Consider the following 19845-nt stretch of genomic DNA (forward strand, 5'->3'; position numbering starts at 1 on the left):
ATTTGCTGAACAGCACATAGCTAGTAAGTGAAGAAGTTGGATATAGTCCTAGATTGACATTGCACTATACTATTAAATTAAAATTCTATTTTGTTTTTCACAAAGCTCTAGTAGAGACTCATCAAATCGATTTCACAACTCACAAATGGGCCACAATTTAACAAACACAGCCTTGAGATCATAAATTCTCTATTTTGTTCACCACTAAATCCTTAGAGCCCTGACACTGACAGACACGAAGAAGGCTCTCAATAAAGAGTTGATAAAAAAGCCTCTTACATAATAGTCTTAACGCTGGAGGAAACCAAGAAATTATTCAGTCCAGGGCATAACAAGTGGTGTTAACTAGCACTTTGACTTAGGTGATTCACATTATGTCATTTGCCCAATGGTGAGTGGCAAGAGTGACAACAAAACACTTTTTTTTTTTAAGATTTTATTTATTTACTTGAGAGAGGGCAAGAGCAAGAGAGAGAGAGTACAGAGGGAGAGGGAGAAGCAGACTCCCCACTGAGCAAGGAGTCCAATGCAGAGCTTGATCCCAGGACCCTGGGATCATGACCTGAGCTGAAGGCAGACGCTTAACCTACTGAGCCACCCAGGCACCCCTAAACATTTTCTCATTCATGTAGATCTTCCTTGACTTACGATGGAGTTACCTTCCAATTAACCCATCATAAATTGAAAATATTGTAAGTTGAGCATAGGGCTCCCTGCTCAGAGGGAAACCTGCTTCTCCCTCTCCCACTCCCCCTGCTTGTGTTCCCCCTCTCGCTGTCTCTTTCTCTGTCAAATAAATAAATAAAATCTTTTAAAAAAAGGAAAATATTGTAAGTTGAAAATGCATTTAATACACCTAAACACACTGACCGTCATAGCTTAGCTTAGCGTCACTTTAAATGTGCTCAGAACATGTTAGCCCACAGTTGGACAAAATCATCTAATGCAAAGCCTATTTTATAACAAAGTGTTGGATATTTCATGTAATTTATTAAATACTGTCTGAAAGTGAAAAACAGATTGTTTGGGTGCAATGGTTGTAAGTGTATATAGGTTGTTTATTTTCCCAATAGCATGGCTGATTGGGAACTACAGCTTGCTGCTACCCAGCATCACGAGAGAGGATCATACCGGATATTGCTAGCCCAGTGTTAATTTTAAAAATAAAATAAAAACTGCCAGTTATTTTACTAGTAAAAATGGACTTACTCAAGAATAAAAGAGGATTGTAATCCGGGACAAACAAGTTGCGGCAAAACCCATAGTCGAGTCCAGGGAATAAAGGGGAGGCACCCTTTTTTAAGGAGAAAAGGAGTAGGTTGGGAAGGCTGTTATAAACGAAAAAGTCCACTGGAGTAGATCGGGAGTTCAAAGTATAGCGGCTTCTTGGCTGAGCTGTTTCAGGGGTGTAGGAGATAAGGTAAGTGTTTTTTCTTTCCCCCAGGGATAGTAAAGTAGTACAAGGAGCAAGGTCAAGTCCAGGTAATGTCGTCGGTCTCTTCTTGTTGGGTCTGCAACTGATAAGGATGGGTAGGGCAGGAGAGGTCATCCTGTGGAACCTCCAACTCCACTTCAGTGAGGTTTCTGGCTATTAATTTTCACACCAGCAAAAGAGCAAAATTGAAAATTCCAAGTACAGTTTTTTTTAACATTTTATTTATTTATTTATTTGAGAGAATGCAGAGCAAGAGAGAGAGGTATCTCGAGTGGGGGGAGAAAGGTGGGGTAAGGGCAGAGGGAGAGGGAGAAGCAGGCTCCCCGGTGAGCAAAGAGCCCAGTGCCAGGCTCCATCCCAGGACCCCGGGATCATGAACTGAGCTGAAGGCAGACGCTTAACCGACTGAGTTACCCAGGCGCCCCCCAAGTACAGTTTCTACTGAATGCATATCATTTCCACACCATGGTAAAGTTGACAAATCCTAAGTGGAACTGTGGCAAGTGGAAAGTTGACAAATCCTAAGTGGAACTGTGGCAAGTGGGAAGGCCATCTGTATTGGAAATAATATTTAGTATATAGTAAGCCTGGATTAATGTATACCAAATTGTTTATATGTTCTGGTGAAGAGATTGGGGGTAAATTTCATGTTTTATATTTCCATATTATCTGAATTTTTACAAAGAAAATGTACTACAGTAAAAAACGCAATAGGTGGGGAGTGGGTGGGAGAAATGGGTTAACCGGGTTTTGGTGGATCTTCTTTTTTTAGTTAAAAAAAATTAAAAACAAGTGTTGGAGACCTGACATGTGCTTAAACTTCCCAAAAACCAGGACAAAGAGATAAAAGGAAAAACAAAAAGCAAAAAACCTAAATGGATATTTAAAAAACCCTTTCCATCCTCTGTTTACCTGCAGTATGGAACAGCCCTAGACTTACTCATTTCTATATCCTACTCAGCCCAACATCCGGCGCAAAGTGGACACTAAGCGTGCATGAGCGGAAGGACTCAATAAATGTGCACGCAAGAAAGGACTCTTCTCCAGGCCGAAGGATGATAACTTCCAGAGCAAATCCAAAATGCACAAAGTCTGTATTTCGTTAACAAGGTTTCAAATCACATTGACACAGCCGTGGGCATAGGCGGCTTGTTTTAGTGCAATTCACGTCCAGCCAATCAGGCGCCTCGAGTTCACCTCTCCGGACCCCAGCGCACGTGGGGACAGACTTCAAACTCTCCACCCTCAAGTTTCCAGATCCAGTAAACGCAGCGAGCGACCCTTTCGCGCCCGCCAGTCTCACGCATGCACCCTTTCCCTGCAGGGCCCAACGCTTCGAGCCCAGTTCTCCCAGCTCCTCCCGGGAATTTACTTCCCCCACACTCTTAATACAACTGTGCCTGAGGCGGAAGTGGGCGGGCGGGGCAGCCGCGCGCCCCGCCCCGGAAGTGGGCGGGCCCAGTGGGCCCCACAGTCGTCCCGGCCGCCTCCCAGTCGGGTTGCGGCCGAGGCCGGTCCTGGCTTTGTAGCTCGCTCAAGATGGCGGCGCAGCCACCCAGCGGGATCCGCCTCAGCGCGGTGAGCAGCCGCGAGGGGTGGAGCGGGCCGTGTCCCAGGAGGGCGGGCAGGCGGGCAAGCGAAGGGGGGCCGGCAGTGGGCGGTGGCGACTCGTCGGCGCGGTGCGGCGCCTCGGGCCGCGGTGGGGCCAGGGGAGGGGGCGGCCATCTCGCTCCCGTCGGCGGAGTGACTCGGCGGCGGGCAGGGTCGGGCGGCACGGGCCGGGCTGCGTTCCGTTTCCTCCGCGCTGGGTTTCTGTTTTGCCCCCGCGGCTTTGGGGCGGGTCGGGGCCGCGGCCCCTCCTCCCGGCTCTCTCCTGGCTGCTTCGCCCCTGTCGGTCGAGGGCGAGGCCTCGGTGGCGGGACCGCCCGCCCCTCGGACCGCAGGGCCCCTGACCCTTCCCGGCCTGCGGGCCCGCGGGGCGCCCCGGAGGGGGAGGGAGCGGGAGCGGCAGTCCGCGGCCAGAAATGCCAGGCGGCCTTGACCTCTAGGCGGTGGGACGGGGTGAAGCGAGCCGGGACGGGTCTTCCCGATTCGGTCACATTCCTGCCGCTTCCCTCCAGTTAAGCCCTCGGGCCCAGATCACCAAGTCGCTGGGTTCTCCCGTTTCCTCTAGCCTCTCCGTCGTTTCTGTTTTGGGGCGTTCTTGGAAATCCTCCAGCATTTCTTGTATCTAGGAGTCTTAAGTCGTAGGGAGTGGTCACACACAAGAATTGGAATTTCATCTCCTGAAATGTGGGCGTGGCTTTCCTACCTGATTATCCTTAAAAAGTTGGTGTTATGCAGAAGTGTACGTCCTCTGTTGAGGTTGGTGACTCTTGCCAGAGAATGGCTACCATAGTCTTGTTAAATTGAACAATCGAGTGGTAATACCATTGCTTTAAAAATGGTGCATTGCCCTGTGACTTCTTTCATTTAATCATTCTTACCCATACCTGATATTGTTGGACTTTAACAATTTTCCTGTATGGTGAATGTGAAATGTATCTGGGTTTATTTTGCATTTCCTTAAAAGTTATTTAACTTTTTTAAAAAACACCTATTTGTATCCTTTGCCCATTTTTCTATTTTCTCTTGGATCTTTATTGATCTATATATAAGCGTTCTTTACCTATACTGAATAAAGGTCCTTTGGTTACGTAACTGGCCTCTTCAATGAGATAGTATTTAGTAGTTTGAATATAGAGAACAACTTTATTCTTTTACCACTGGGTTTAGATATTGTTTGCTAATGGTTCTCTTCCACGCTTAGGTGAATCTGGGCAGATGTAAGGCTTTCCAGTTAGCCTCAGGTATTGTGAAGTCTGGCCTCATCTAATTTAAAATATCTTATTCAATTTAATGCCCTGCCCTCCCCCCTCCTCAGATTGGGCCACATTCTGTACCAAAATCCTGTAGTGGGGGAAAGGAGTGAACTGGTTTCATCCTGTTTCTGCCCTTGGATTCTCTTCGTTTCCTGCCCCCCCCCCCCTTGTTGCTGTCTCAGGTTCTTCAAGATTGAGGTGAGAAAGGGAGCAAAGATAAGGGTCAAAACAGTGTTAAGAGACCGATATTGTTAGCTGGCTTTCTGGGTGAAGCAGCTGTCCATGTGCTAAATATTTCTTTTGTGGGTAATACGGGCTGTTGGGAACCTCATTGACGGTAATCTCCCGTCTGCAGCTTCTGGACTGTGTCCCCACCCATCTTTTTGCTTTAGGACAGGAATTGGCAAACTACAGCTCATGGGCCAAATACAGCTTGCCACCAGTTTTTGTATGGCCCATAAGCTAAGAATGATTCTTAAACATGATTCTTAAACAGTTGGAGAAAATCAAAAGAATATTTTGCAACATATGAAAATTATGTGACATAGTAGACATTACAGTTTCCATAAAGTTTCATTTGAATACAGCCATGCTCGCTGTTTGGGTGTAGCTATCAAATGCTTTCATTAGGAGTCTAGGAATTAATGAGTTTATGCATTTGTCCGAAGTCATAAACCTAAGACACAAGGGGTGAACCATAATGATGTATGCAAAATTTTAATTTAGAAGGGCAAGAGATCCAAGAACGGAATTCAGAGTGACAAAAACATTTACATTTTTGCTTTCTGCTTTCGTATTTCTAAGTAAAGTGGTGGTACCATTTTGTTGTTTTCCAGTAGTCCTGCTGTGGATTTAGCTGACACGTGCACACTCTTTTCACCTCGTCCCATCCTTCCAATGCACTTACCTCTTTTTTGTTGAATTACTGTATGATTTATCACTCTTACCATTATTCACAAATGAACCAACCAGAATTATGATTGCATTTTCTTTGTTGTACAGCTTTTTGTTTTTCTGAAGTTAATAATTGTATTTTGTTTGCTTAGATTTGCTCTTTTGTCCAAACTTTAACTGGAAAATCTTTTCCAGATGTGCTCAAGCACACCCAATATTTTGTCAGTTTTGTTGGCTCACTTGTGTTTTGGGGATTTCCCTTTATCATCTTTTTGGAAATTTCCTTCCCCTTTCGTTGTGTCTCCATCCCACATATTCCTCTTTCGGAGTTTACTCCCTTGGCAGGCGCAATAGATTAATGACTGAGAGCATGGGCTCTGGAGCCCACCTGCCTAGGTTCAAATCCTGACTGACAACTGGATATGTAACCTTGGCAAATTACTTACTCTCTCTGTGCCTGAGTTTCCAATCTGAAGGATGGGTGGGCACCTCAGAGGGTGGTTTTAAACAGTAAAGGAGCAAATACATATAAAAGGTCTGTGCATGCAGTAAGCACTCAGTAAATATTGTTATTTTTGTTCCTGGTAGTGGTGGAGCCCATCCATCCTTCCAAAAACAGGTATAGCTTCCTGAGAGCAGAGTACATGGGAAGAAAAAAAATTTATGTCATTTCTTAGAAATAGGTTTATGCTACCATTGCTTGCTCTTTACATATCATTTATCTGGAATTATAATTCTAAATTAGGAATGATTTCTCTTAGAAATTTAAAAGCATGCTTTTAGAGTCCTGTGTATTGTATTGGGCACTTAGGCTGGAAACTCAAGTTCTTAATAATCTGGAAAGATTTCTCATTTATTTGACATATTTCTTCCCTGTTTTTCTGTTTTCTTTTCTCTCCTGTTTTCCTACTCATTGTTTCTTTCCTGTGAGATTTCCTCCACATGTTCTCCTACCTTTCTCCTACTATTTAACTATTATAATTAATAATTATATTGACTATATATAACTATATATTTTTTTTAAAAGATTTATTTGAGAGAGAGCGTGTGCACACAGCAGGGAGGAGGGGGAGAGGGAGAGTCTGGAGCAGACTCTGAGATCAGGACCTGAGCTGAAACCAAGAGTCAGACACTTAACGGACTGCACCACCCGGGTGCCCCACTGAATGTCTTTTTAAAATCTTCCCTGGAGAGGGGTGCCTGGCTGGCTCAGTCAGTGGAGTGTACGACTATTGATCTCAGGGTCATGAGTTCAAGCCCCACATTGGGTATGGAGCCTACTTAAAAAAATAAAATAAAATGCTATATATATATATACATACACAATCATCTCCCCTGGACAGAATATTTGTTATCACTGGACATATTGATCAAAGTATTTTTCAAGTTTTCTTTTGCTCAGTGCATCACCTCTACTTTCTTTGTTCCTTTTACTTTGTGTTTTCGACTTCTGATCTTACAGTCTCAAATGTCTGGAGATGGTTAACCTGATTACATTTCCAAGTAAGACACACAGCTGACTAGAAGGTATTCATATATGAGTAGAGCTCCTTTGGTGGGCTTCAGTGTTGGGTGATCATATAGGTAGGAATCAGTTATGTTTTGTTGGGGGCACCCTATGTCAGTATTTGTAAGAGCCTAAAGAATGGAAGTGTTAGAAAATAAAATAGGTGTGTTTAAAGTAACGTAAAAATTTGTGATGAGCACCGGCTGTTGTAATGAAGTGTTGAATACTATATTGTTGAATCACAATCACTATAAGTGTTGAAACTAATATTACACAGTATGCTAACTAATTGGAATTTAAATAAAATCTTAAAAAAATAACTTAAAAAAATTTTAAAGTAATTTTTAAAAAGTGGGAACAACAAAAATAAGATGCTATCCAGAAAGGCCTGACACAACTGTAAAAGAAGCAGATGGAACTTTTAGAAATCATTTGGTTTTCCAGAGAGGAATTCTGCATCTAATCTTTTGCCATGGCACAGATAATTCTGGCTGCTAGCTCTTCTGAAAGCTCACCTGGGAGAAAGGAGATGGGAGTATCACGTTGTTCAGTTTGCTGACTTGGTATTTATCTCTTTATTATTGTGGTAAAATACACTTAACATAAAATTTACCATCTTGACCATTTTTAAGTATTTAAGTCAGTAGTGTTAAATACATTCACATTGTTGTACAGTCTCCAGAACTCTTCTCATCTTGCAGAACTAAAACTCTATACCTATTAAAAAATAATTCTCCGTTCTTCCTTCCCACAGCCCCTAGCAACCACGATTCTACTTTCTGTGAATTTGACTACTGTAGGTATCTCATATTAAGTGTAATCATCAGTTACTTGTCTTTTTGTGACTGGCTTATTTCACTTAGCAGAATGTTCTCAGGGTGGTTCATCCAGTTGTAGCATATGTCAAGGGACCTTTTCCTTTTGAGGCCGAATAATATTCCCTTGTATGAATATAACACATTTTGTTTATCCATTCATTGATGGATATTTATGTGGCTTCCACCTTTTGGCTATTGTGAATAATGCTGCTATGAACAGGGGTGTACAAATAATCTCTTTAAGATCCTACTTTCATTTCTTCTCAGTATGTACCCAGCAGTGGAATTGCTGGATCATATAGCAATTCTGTGTTTAATTTTATAGGACCATGCTAATAAGTATGAGGTGGTATCTCATTGTGGTTTTGATTTGTATATCCCTAACGATTAGTGATGTTGAGCATCTTTTCTTGTGTTAGTGGCCATTTGTATACAATCCTTGGAGAAATATCTAAGTCCTTTGCCCACTGTTTAATTAGGTTTTTAGTCTTTTTGTTGATTTGTGCAGGAGTTCTTTATATGTTCTGGATATTAACCTCTTACCAGATACTTGATTTGCAGATGTTTTTCCCATTCTATAGATTGCTTTTTCATTCTATCGGTTGTATCCTTTATTTTTTTTAAAAAATATTTTGTTAATTTATTTACTTAGACTGAGCACGAGCAGGGCAAGGGGGGGCAGAGGGAGAGGGAGAAGCAGACTCCGCACTGAGCAGGGAGTCTGACGCTGAGACGTGGCTTGATCCAGGGACCCTGGGATCATGACCTGAGCCAAAGGCAGATGACAAACTGAGCCATCCAGGCGTCCCAGTTGTATCCTTTACAGTTGATTTTGTTTTGTTTCCTCTACTTTTGGTATCATATCCAAGAAATCATTGCCAAATCCAGTGTCATGAAACTTTTCCCCTGTGCTTTCTTCTAAGAGTTTTATAGTTTTAATTCTTTATGTTAGATCTTTGATCCATTTTAAGATGTTCTTTTTTTCTCTGTACGTTGTGAGGTAAAGGTACAACTTGAGTCTTTTTACATAAGGATATCTAGCTTTCCCAGCACTATTTATTGAAAAGGCTGTCTTTTTCCTACTGAATGGTCTTTCCACCCTTGTGGAAAATCATTTGACCATATATGTGAGGGTTAATTTCTGGGCTATTTGCTGACTTGCTTTTAACCCACCTGTGTTCCTTGTCCCTGAACCTGCCATCATCACTTCCTCCAGAGAACAGACCTCCAGTTTTCTGCCGGCTTGCTTCGAGTAGTTGGCAGGGTGAAAGAAGGAACTGGAGGGGAATCTTTACTGCTTCTTTAAAGACTTTGAAGCTATCTTGTTTTCATACAATCTCTAGTACCTTTGACTTTGGAGGCATGAAAGTCTAATTCCTAAGGCTTTCTGGAGTTCTGCCAAGGTTCCTGGTCTTGTTTTGCTTCTTGTTTCGTTTCCCATCTCTTTTAGGTTTTGGATTCCGCTCTTTACAACGGCTGTTAAATCAGTTGTCACTATCTGTGCTTTCCAATTTCCAAACTACTGTTTTATCTCCTATTATCCATCACTTCTCTGATTATTTTTGTTCTTCTGGGTTTATTTCTCTTTTTTTTCCCCCTTCATTAGAAAACAGTTTCAGGCAGGAGCACAGGTAAACATATTGTGAATAATGCTGCTATGAACAGGGGTGTACATGTGTTCAGGCTTCCAAAAAAGTTTTATATTTAACTGATTTTTAAAATGTGTGACTACTTGTTGATTCTAAAAGTTATATTAATTCTTTAAAAAATCTGTGTAGTCTTCAGAGCATCTCATTTGTGTGTATGTGTTTCCTAACGTTTAGGGGGTGGGAAGTGATGTCTAATACTATTGTATCTTGTCTGCTAACATTTTCTCCTGGTGGATTGTTCCTTAAGTGATTGTTCCCTTATTTTAGATTTTGTACTCAAATATTCTCCCAAATAATGAGCTAAGAGAATCCTATGTGGTCTGGTTGAGGTTGTGTCTCCATAGTGTTTCCGCAGGTTATAGAAATTGAAACACTTAACCAAAGTGAAGGCATGCCCCTTTTTACAGAGCTTCCTGTTACACTTTTTTTTTTTTTTTTTTAAGCATCTAGACCAAAACAGACAAGCTTCCCATTAGAGAGATTCCTGCTGCCTCCAACTTCTTATTGAGGTGTGGAGAGGGGCACTTCCTTCCAAATCTCCTATCCCTGAATCACCGTTAAAACCAAAACCTTAAAAAAAAAACAAAAACAAAAAAACCTTTGTATTTCAGTTAAGCATCTCACTCATTGCATCCTTATTTTCAAATCTTATTTTTGTTGTTAATTCCTTCTTTACTTGAAGCCCTTAAAGATTTTCCTTTTTAAAATATTTTTAAGGTTATTTATTTATTTATTTGAGCGATCCAGAGACAAAGAGTGCGCATGACTGGGGTGAGGGCAGAGGGAGAGGGAGAAGCAGACTCCCCGCTGAGCAGGGAGCCTGATGCTGCTCACTCCTGGAACTCTGGGATCATAACTGGAGCTGAAGGCGGATGCTCAACTGACTGAGCCACCCAGGCTCCTCTTCCTTAATTTTTATTTTTATATGAGCTCAGTTGTGCCTTTAAGGAATACTTAAAAAGCAAGCACACACACACACACACACACACACACACACAGTGCTTATTATGTTCCAATTGGTCTTCTAAGCATTTATAAATATTAACTCATTTAATAGTCTTAATACCCTGGTAAGCTGATACAATTATCATCCTCATTTTTATAGATGACAGAACTTGAGACACAGAGGTTAAGCTTTTTGCTCAAGGTCACACACCTAAACATACTCTGCTTCGCGTGCATGTTTGTGTGTCTGTATGTGTGTCTGTGTGTGTATTACTGCTTTGGCCGTTCAAGCGTGTTTTTTTCCCTCCACAGCTAATGACATGTTCTAGAGATGAGAATTCAGAATAGTTGAAAAAGCCACTGTTTACCATTCAGTTATTTCTTATTGATGCCTTCTTTGCTTTGCTCTCTTGGGGCTCTTATGCAAGAACTATGTGTACCATTGTCAATTTGGAATTGATATACAGGATGAAGACATTAAATGAAAATTGACATTCCCACTACCACATTCTGCCAGTACATCTAAAATTCACAGTACCCCATTTCCAATTCCAGATTTCACACCTAACAAAAATGTATAAAATAGAGCAAAGACAGATATTCTAAGGGTGTCTTCTCCTTTGGTAGCCAGAAGTTTCATACTCCAAAGCCATGCCGCACTGTAAAATTTATAACAGGTGAGGAGTATGCCATTCTATAAATGGTAGTGTGATAATTATGCAAAGGCAGACGGCTGGGACATAAAGAGCCTCCTGATGGCTGACCCCTGGCACTGTCTCAGGTAGATTAATTTGAGAAAGGCCTCTTGTGCAAGATGAAGATCTGGAAATTGATTTTTATTAAAAAAACTTTGTAACATATGCTGTAGAAAGGCTGAATTAGGGGCGCCTGGGTGGCTCAGTCGTTAAGCATCTGCCTTCAGCTCGGGTCATGATCCCAGGGTCCTGGGATCGAGTCCCACATGGGGCTCCCTGCTCAGCAGGAAGCCTGCTTCTCCCTCTCCCCCTCCCCCTGCTTGTGTTCCCTCTCTCGCTGTGTCTGTCTCTGTCAAATAAATAAAATCTTTAAAAAAAAAAAAGGCTGAATTACTTCATAGTCATGAATGTGTGCCATACTCCAGTTTGAAGACTGCTCTTCTACAGAATTTCATTTCTCACATGTGTACTTCAGTCTAATGGTGAATGAATGCTTGGGAATTACCTAAAACCAAGTGTGGACAAAGGAAAAATAGACCTCTTTCTGACACCTTGTGGCAGCAGCTGAGCACTACAAACTCAGTTGGTTTCATTTATAATCTCATCACATTTCCAGAGCTCTTCACATTGAATACTTGAAAGTGCCCCCTCTCTGTTTTTTCCTAAATATAAGATAATCTGTTCAAAATGAACACAAAATCCCCATTGCATGGAAACTGTCTGAAATGGAAATTTTTCAGCCTCAGCCTTTGAAGGCCCCTTGTACATTTTTATGTGTTTGATATCTGTATTACTCAGGAATTTAGAGAGTTCCCTATAGCATGAGGTTGATTGGCATAGTCTTTCATACTGTATTACTGTGAATAAAATCAGACCTAAAGTCCTTGGATTTGAACTTTTATTTGACATTGTGTAAAGGGTTGATTTATTACTCCACTGCCAAGTTTTAACTATAATGAACTGGGAGTAAATAATATAAAAAGTATCAAATACTGACGTTCCAAGAGACCACTAGAAAAGCCTGTTGATTAATAAGTGAAGTTAAGTTTATTAAGCAAATGCACTCAGGAAAAAACACCCCCTTGGCAAAATCTTAGTTGTGTCTCACGGTAATTTTGAGGTAGGCCTTGCAAACTGGGTAACTTTCTGATTGGGTGGTTTATGATATCATGGCTTTGGATTGGTGGACCCAAGGAGGCAAGGGTTTTGAAGCAGGTGTTGATGAGTAAACTATTTAGTTGATTAGCACAGCCTTCTAAGAATCTTATCTTCGAGGTTATAACTTCCAGGTATATCCTGAAGCAAGCAGCTATTATTTTTGCTTGGTCTCAATGTTGATTATTGTATTTTTATTATTTTTATTATTTTAAAATATTTCATTTATTTATTATTATTATTTTTTAAAGATTTTGTTTATTTATTTGACAGAGAGCATAAGTAGGCAGAGTGGCAGGCAGAGGGAGAGGGAGAAGCAGGCTCTCCGCTGAGCAGGGAGCTGGATGTGGGGCTCGATCCCAGGACCCTGGGATCATGACCTGAGCCGAAGGCAGCCGCTCAACTGACTGAACCACGCAGGCGCCCCTAAAGATTTTATTTTTAAGTAATATCCACACCCAACGTGGGGCTTGAACTCACAACCCTGAGATCAAGAGTCACAGGTTCTACCGACTGAGCCAGCCAGGTGCCCCAGTGTTGTTTAATACAGGGACAGAAAATTATATTGGTTTCTGTTCTCAAAAGTATGACTTGAATTAATTTACATGAATCATTGCTTTGTTTCAGCTTTGCCCGAAGTTTTTACATACAAATTCTACTAGTCACACTTGGCCATTCAGTGCAGTTGCTGAACTAATAGGTATGTAAAATTGACATTTCATGTATAATATGTTGCTTGCAATTGAAGTTTTAAAAAACTTGTCATTGAAAAATAATATGCAAATGTGCTGTTTATTTATTTATTTATTTATTTTTAAAGATTTTATTTATTTGACAGAGAGTGACACAGTAAGAGAGGGAACACAAACAGGGGGAGTGGGGAGGGAGAAGCAGGCTTCCTGCTGAGCAGGAGCCCGACGTGGGGCTCGATCCCAGGACCCTGGGATCATGACCTGAGCCGAAGGCAGACGCTTAACAACTGAGCCACCCAGGCGCCCCGCAAATGTGCTGTTTAATAAAACATGTATTTTGAATGATACCATCAGTAAAGGTTATCTAGCATAACAACTATTCAAATAGATGTCAAATTAATTGCTGCTCAACCTTCTCTGTACTATAAAAGTATTTTGCTAAATTTATGAAACATGTTGAAAATAGTTTTATTCTGATTATAAAAGAAATTGACATACTGCAAAAATGGGAATTGTGTTTTTTAATAGCTGGAAAGTACATATAACAGTCGATTTGTTTTTCTGATGTTAGCAATAGGGGGATTAATGTTACATTAGATTTGTGATAATACATTTTTGTTTCCTCCAATAGAATGATTAGGTATAGAATTGTATTTTAATAGTGTTTCAGTGAACATGAGAAGAGGCAAGGTTGTGATCAGATTTGCATTATGGGTCATGATTTTTTTCTGTCTGGAAAATTCATGCATGTGAAATTTTTTTTAAGATTTATTTATTTGAGAGCGAGCAGGGGTAGGGGCTGAGGGAGTGGAAGCAGACTCCTTGCTGAGCGTGGAGCCCGAGGTGGGGCTCCGTGCCAGGACTTGAGATCTTGACCTGAGCCAAGAGTCAGCCTCTTAACCAACTGAGGCGCTCAGGCGCCCCTGATTTTTTTTTTTTTTAAGCATGTGTTTGAGAAACAGGTAATAAAGGAAAGTATATTCTTTGGAATTCTTAGAAATACTTTAGATTCTTTGTCAAGAAAGGGTTCTATCTTAGATGTATAAGAGAAAAAAAAGGGAGGCACTTTTGAGCACCCTTCTTTTCTTTGGCATAGTTAGATTTTCCAAAGTCTCCCAGCTAGCATGTGCTATTCAGCTGGTTTTTTAAAAACCCAGAAATGGGTATAACACTGCAGCTATCTAGAGCCATTCTTTTTTTACGGCAACCCAGAGGAGCCACCCAACCTGGGATTGATTGATCATTCATATATAGTGATTGTCTGGCTTTGGGTTAGAGCAGCTGAAAGTCATGGTGCTCTTTGTGCTATACCAAATTTAAGTGAAACACCATTTCTCCCAACGTTGTTGATTAAAAAGATGATTTTAGTTCTAGGCTGCCTTATGGAAGGATAGTTTGAGAACTATTATTTATATTTAGTCATAAAGACTTCAAAATATACCTCAGCAAGTATTTTTGGTCAGTTAAGGATATTCGAGTAGAACTTAGATAGTTCACAAGCTGATGTTATTACTGCTTCTGTTGACATTTTTAAAATTTTTTCGGTGTTTTTTTTTTTTTTTTAATGTATTCCTTCCTACTTATTTATTCTGAGACAAACAAGGAAGCTAAACAAGAGTGTTAAATGGGGATCTGTACAGAGATCATAGAAATGTAAAAGCCACCAGAAACTTTGGTTAGATTGGAAAGGGCCATAATTTGAAGAACTGTGTAGAAGGTAGACCTTCATCTGTGTATCCAGCTTAGCAGAAAACATGACCGCTTCCTTGGTTATTCAGGAACTGCATTGCATTCCCTCGGTGTCAGCTTGTAGTGCGAGATGACACTCAGCTCTCAGTTCCTCTCTTGATAGCCAGGCCGGTTCTTTGGGCAGAGGAAGACCTCCCTGTCTCATTCATCTCTTTGGTACAGTCATTCTTCTTATTTGTACTTTTTCAGTGTAGTGGGTACCAGTGTGACAAATGGAGGGCTTTGGAAAGAGCTAATTCTGTAATGATCAGTGAATGATGTATAGCAAGGTACAGTTTAGTTTCATGTTTTCAAATTTTAGGAGTTCCTAAGCATTTCAATTTTTAAAAAACATGTTGCTTGTTAAAGGATTGTACTGAACTAATTGCTCTTTAAAATGAAAAATCAAAATTTCTCAAAACTTCTGTTTCCCAGATAATGCTTACGATCCTGATGTGAATGCTAAACAGATATGGATTGACAAAACAGTGATAAATGACCATATATGCTTGACATTCACTGATAATGGGAATGGTATGACTTCAGATAAGTTACATAAAATGCTAAGGTATGTAAAAGTGTCACATTTCTCTCTTTTTTTGAAGATTTTATTTATTTGAGAGAGAGAGAGAGAGAGCACGAGCAAGGTGAAGGACAGAGGGAAAGGGCTCAGCAGCCCGACACAGGGCTCGTTGTGAACTGAGCCAAAGGCAGACTCTTAACCGACTGAGCCACCCAGGCGCCCCAAAAGTGTCACATTTCTTAAAAATATTGCTTTTACCCAGTTCAGGGGTTTCATGTGTCCTACTTATTGCCCATACTTTTTGGTTTTTAAATATGATATGCTATACCCACAGCCCACTCCGTTCTCTTAAGTCTTCCCATCATTTCCTCCTTCTATTTGATTATTAGACAATCCCTGCCATTCTCACCCCCCGCATGTCTGACTTACCCAAAATTCCACCATTCCTTTAGAGTTATAGTGCAGTGATAGCAGTTATTTATACTCCAGTGTTCATTAGTTTTAACCAGTATTTCCAGTAAAACGCCACTTTTGGTGGGAAGTCATTTTAAAGGGATTCTGAGGAAAAGGAAGGAAGCAAGATAAAATAGTCATAAAGCCTTGGGCTCTGGGGTCACAGAATAGGATGTCAGTGTGAAGCCAAATGTGCCTGAAAAGGAAACCAAAGTACCTAGTAGAGATACAGGATAGAGAAAATGTGGCAGCAGAGCCCTTTCTCCTGTCCCTTAAATACTTGTTATTCTGCCAGAAACTCTAGTCGATGCCATTGGTAATCATACTACAGTAGGCTTGCTGAGATCGAGGGGGTTGTTTGCATTTAGAAGAAATATCATGGGGTAAAATCTCAAGGGTCACAGGAGCCCAGATGGGAACTCAGTCATTTTGGCATGATGTGCTAGGCAATGAGCTCCTGTTTTAGTGTGTAATTCATACACCCTACAATGCAGATTTAGTTTTCATTTTAGAGATGGGGAAAAACGTCAAAATAGATTAAAAGTAGTTTGCCTAAGATTATGCAGCTAGAGGATGAGGCTAACGTTTATACCCAGGCTTTTTACTTTATAATTTTTGAATTTAAAAAAACGAAGGTTATACATATTTATTTTAAAAAAATTTTCTTTTTTCCTTTTTAGCTTTGGCTTCAGTGACAAAGTCACCATGAATGGTCATGTCCCAGTTGGATTGTATGGGAATGGCTTTAAGTCAGGTTCTATGCGTTTGGGTAAAGATGCAATCGTGTTTACCAAAAATGGAGAAAGCATGAGTGTGGGCTTCTTATCTCAGACCTACTTGGAAGTCATAAAAGCAGAACATGTTGTTGTCCCAATAGTGGCGTTCAACAAACACCATATCCTTTTGATTTTGAAATAGAAACTATGGAGAAACTGAAGAAATACTCCAAACCCTTCCCTCCTCTTGCCCTCCTCCAGATTCTCGTTTTTGAATCACAGTTTCCATGATAGCTGTTGTTCCTACCCATTGCCTCTTACATCTGAGGCTAAGCCTTTGTCTCTTTCTCTCTTCTGTTGGAATTGTGCCATGGAAACCCTTAACGTCAGGTGGTTGCATTCTGTGTTCAGCTTCCTGTAGCTCTCCCCTTTATTTCAGTTGTGTTTATGCCTAATAAGATGTGTGGTCTGCCTTGAAATTTCCCCTAAGCCCATGAAAAGCAAGGTATCTTTAGGAGAATGTCTTCTGTGTATAAACACATTCTGTGTATAAACACATTCAGATATTAGGAACCATTAAATTAGTTAGGAATCATAATAAACTTGCTCATACTTCATCTTCCTTGGTGTTCATCTGAAATCAAACTACAGTTTTAAAACTTAGAAATTAATTTAGGAAATAGTTATCTGTTACTGTTACTGTTTGAGTCTCCATATTGCAATTGTGAAAAATATGTTGTTCGTCTAAGTCTTTAACTTAAGATATACGACAGATGATAAATTTATCAGAATCAAAAGCAAGCCTTGCAGCAATTCTGGAACATTCTCTGTTTTCTACGGAACAGAAGTTACTGGCAGAACTTGATGCTATCATGGGTAAGAAGGGGACGAGGATCATCATTTGGAACCTTAGAAGGTAAATGTGGAACTCAGTGAATGGTTTCTCATTTGGAAAGGAAATTGCTTGTGCAGGAATGGTTTTATTACATTTATCCATTGTCACACGGAGTAGAAATATGTTGGAAGGTACTCATTTTTTGGCATAGGTAACGATTTGTCTTTTCCAAGAGTGTTTTATTGAGGCCACTTTGGCTTCAATTTGAGATAATTTCATATTATTAAAACTAAATTTCCTAGCCCTGCCATTGAGTAACCATAGAGCTCAGTTCTCACTTTCTGTTATTCTACCCCTCCTCAAATAATAAACCCTACTTGTGTAAGTTAGGAAGAGAAATCTTTGTCAGTTACTTAAAGCCAAGCATAATTTAACAACTGGTGAGAAAAGTAATGTAGATGAGACCTCTGTATTGCTAAAGATTGTAGTCTTTTATCCTTGTGAGGATAAAATCATTTGCAAATAAGGTTTTTTTAAAACTTAGGATGAATGTATAATGTTGAGAAATTTAGACACACAGAATGATAGGAATAAAGCACAAATTGAGTGGTAAGCCTAAAATACTTTACATCTTTTCTGATTTATATTCCCTTTTTTCCTTGTTTTGCTGTCAAGCCCCACCCATTCTCACTCCCCTTTTTTAAATTTACACTTTTTATTTTGAGATACCTGTAGATTTGTGTGCACAAATCTCATGTACTCTTTACCCAGTTCCCCCAATGGCAACATCTTGCAAAACTGTAGTACAGTAGTGTTGATACCGACATTGAGAGAGTCAAGAGACAGATGTTTTCATCAACCGCGATCCCTCATGTTGGCCTTTTATATCCACACCCCCTCCCTCTGTAATCCCTGACAACCTCTAACATGTTCTCCATTTCTGTAACTTCATCATTTTAAGAATGTTACATGAATAGAATCCTATAGTGTGAAAGCTTTTGGGATTGGCTTTTTTCATTATATTTGTCTGGAGATTCATCTGGGTTCCTGTGTGTGTCAGCAGTTTGCTTCCTTGTCCTTGCTGAGTAGTAGTGTATGGCTGGACCATCGTGTGTCTAACTGTTCACCAGTTAAAGCACATCTGGATTTTTATCATTTTGAGTTATTACAAATAAAGCTGTAAACATTTGTGTACAGGTTTTTGTGGAAATATAGTCTTTCTTTTTCTAAGATAAATGCCCAAGAGTATAATTGCTAGGTCCTATGGTAGTTGCCTGTTCCGTTTTTTAAGAAACTGCCAGAATGTTTTTCAGAGTGGCTCTACCATTTGACTTCCTGCCAGCAGTGTGTGAATGTATACAGTTTTTCTGTATCTTCCTGGATTCCTTTTCTTTTGTTTTTCCCTTGCTTTCGTCTCCCCCCTCGCCCCCCAACCAGGACGGGTAGGTGTTTTGTTTTGTTAATTAAGTATATTTGCTTATCTTGCTGTGAAGTTAAAATTTAGCTCTTTCAAAAAATTGTTTTTATAGCTACAAAAATGCAACAGAGTTTGATTTTGATAAGGATAAATATGACATCAGAATTCCTGAAGATTTAGATGAGACAACAGGGAAGAAAGGGTACAAGAAGCAAGAGAGAATGGACCAAATTGCTCCTGAGAGTGACTATTCCCTGAGGGTATGTATTCAGCTCTCTTTCTGGACATGAGAAAATCATCAAATAATGGAAATTATGTTATCCACTTGTGTTATAAATGCTGTCAGTGATCTCTAAGTAAAAGTATCTCAGACAGGAACCAATTTATTTCACTTTTCATGAGCACACTGTCAGAAAAGGTTTTTTTGGTTTTTGTTTTTTTTTTAAGATTTTATTTATTTACTTGACAGAGAGAGACACAGCGAGAGAGGGAACACAAGCAGGGGGAGTCGGAGAGAGAGAAGCAGGCTACCTGCTGAGTAGAGAGCCTGATGCCGGGCTCGATCCCAGGACCCTGGGATCATGACCTGAGCCGAAGTCAGACGCCCAATGACTGAGCCACCCAGGCGCCCCTGTTCAGAAAAGTTTTATAATTGTAAAGTCATCAGGTCTAACAGCACTTGTAGTTCTTTCACTGGGTGGTTAGATTATTTGCATTAGGAATTCTAGAATCAGTATGTCCTATAGTAGCCATATTGATTAATCCAGGCAAAAACACGAAGTTCAATGTCTCTCTTTTTTAGTTTAAAATATTCTGGAACACCTTAATTTGCATCCTAAAGCAAATATAGACTACAGATCATACACATTAATACAGTTTTGTGATAAATATCTCTGACATTTGACCTTATTAATAAGTGTTTTTGAGATTGAAATTAATACTGTTTAAAATGTTGATATGATAATAAGAATATTGTTTCTTAGTCACTATAAGACATATAATACTACCTTCCCTTTATTTTTTTGTGCTAAGATGATTCCATAACCCCAAGTTGAGGATACATGTGACATTTACACATTTATAACTTTCTGATACCCTAGCAGTTATATACCCCAAAACGTTATTGAAGTATGTCCTAGTTGTTAAGAAAATGTTGCTCAATTACGAAACAGGTCCAGAGGCAGGCCCAGCAGGTGGTGTGGATTTAGTGTACCATGAAGTAAAATGTTTTAAATATCGTTAATAAATTTTATAAATGACAAAACACTAATTCTGAAATCAGGAATCAGGAAATAAAGAGAAATGTTCAAATTTTGTGTTGAATCTTCATCTGTCTTTGTGTTATTCAGTTCATTTCTTTAGAGATATATGATGGCTTGGAGGCAGGCATAGAACAGCATATTTATTTTTTAACATGTTTTAGAATATGGACTTCAGTCAAGATTGTAAAGTATCAGGGCACCTGGGTGGCTCACTTGTTAAGCATCTGCCTTCAGCTCAGGTCATGATCCCAGGGTCCTGG

At 40.0% G+C, this 19845-nt stretch overlaps 1 protein-coding gene across 1 annotated transcript in view; it reads left to right on the forward strand.

The window, feature by feature from the left end:
• Window positions 1–2892: 2892 nt before the first annotated feature.
• The window catches only part of MORC3 (MORC family CW-type zinc finger 3), a 43985-nt gene continuing 27032 nt past the window's right edge, over window positions 2893–19845 (forward strand). The window contains exons 1-6 of the mRNA XM_032392534.1: window positions 2893–3013; window positions 12587–12659; window positions 14815–14947; window positions 16036–16250; window positions 16840–16987; window positions 18436–18583. Of these exons, the coding sequence (XP_032248425.1) occupies window positions 2975–3013; window positions 12587–12659; window positions 14815–14947; window positions 16036–16250; window positions 16840–16987; window positions 18436–18583 (756 nt within the window). The 5' untranslated portion in view covers window positions 2893–2974. The remainder of the gene's footprint in view (window positions 3014–12586; window positions 12660–14814; window positions 14948–16035; window positions 16251–16839; window positions 16988–18435; window positions 18584–19845) is intronic.

Source organism: Phoca vitulina, unplaced genomic scaffold (assembly GCF_004348235.1).
Source record: "Phoca vitulina isolate PV1807 unplaced genomic scaffold, GSC_HSeal_1.0 scaffold68, whole genome shotgun sequence".
Taxonomy (NCBI): domain Eukaryota; kingdom Metazoa; phylum Chordata; class Mammalia; order Carnivora; family Phocidae; genus Phoca; species Phoca vitulina.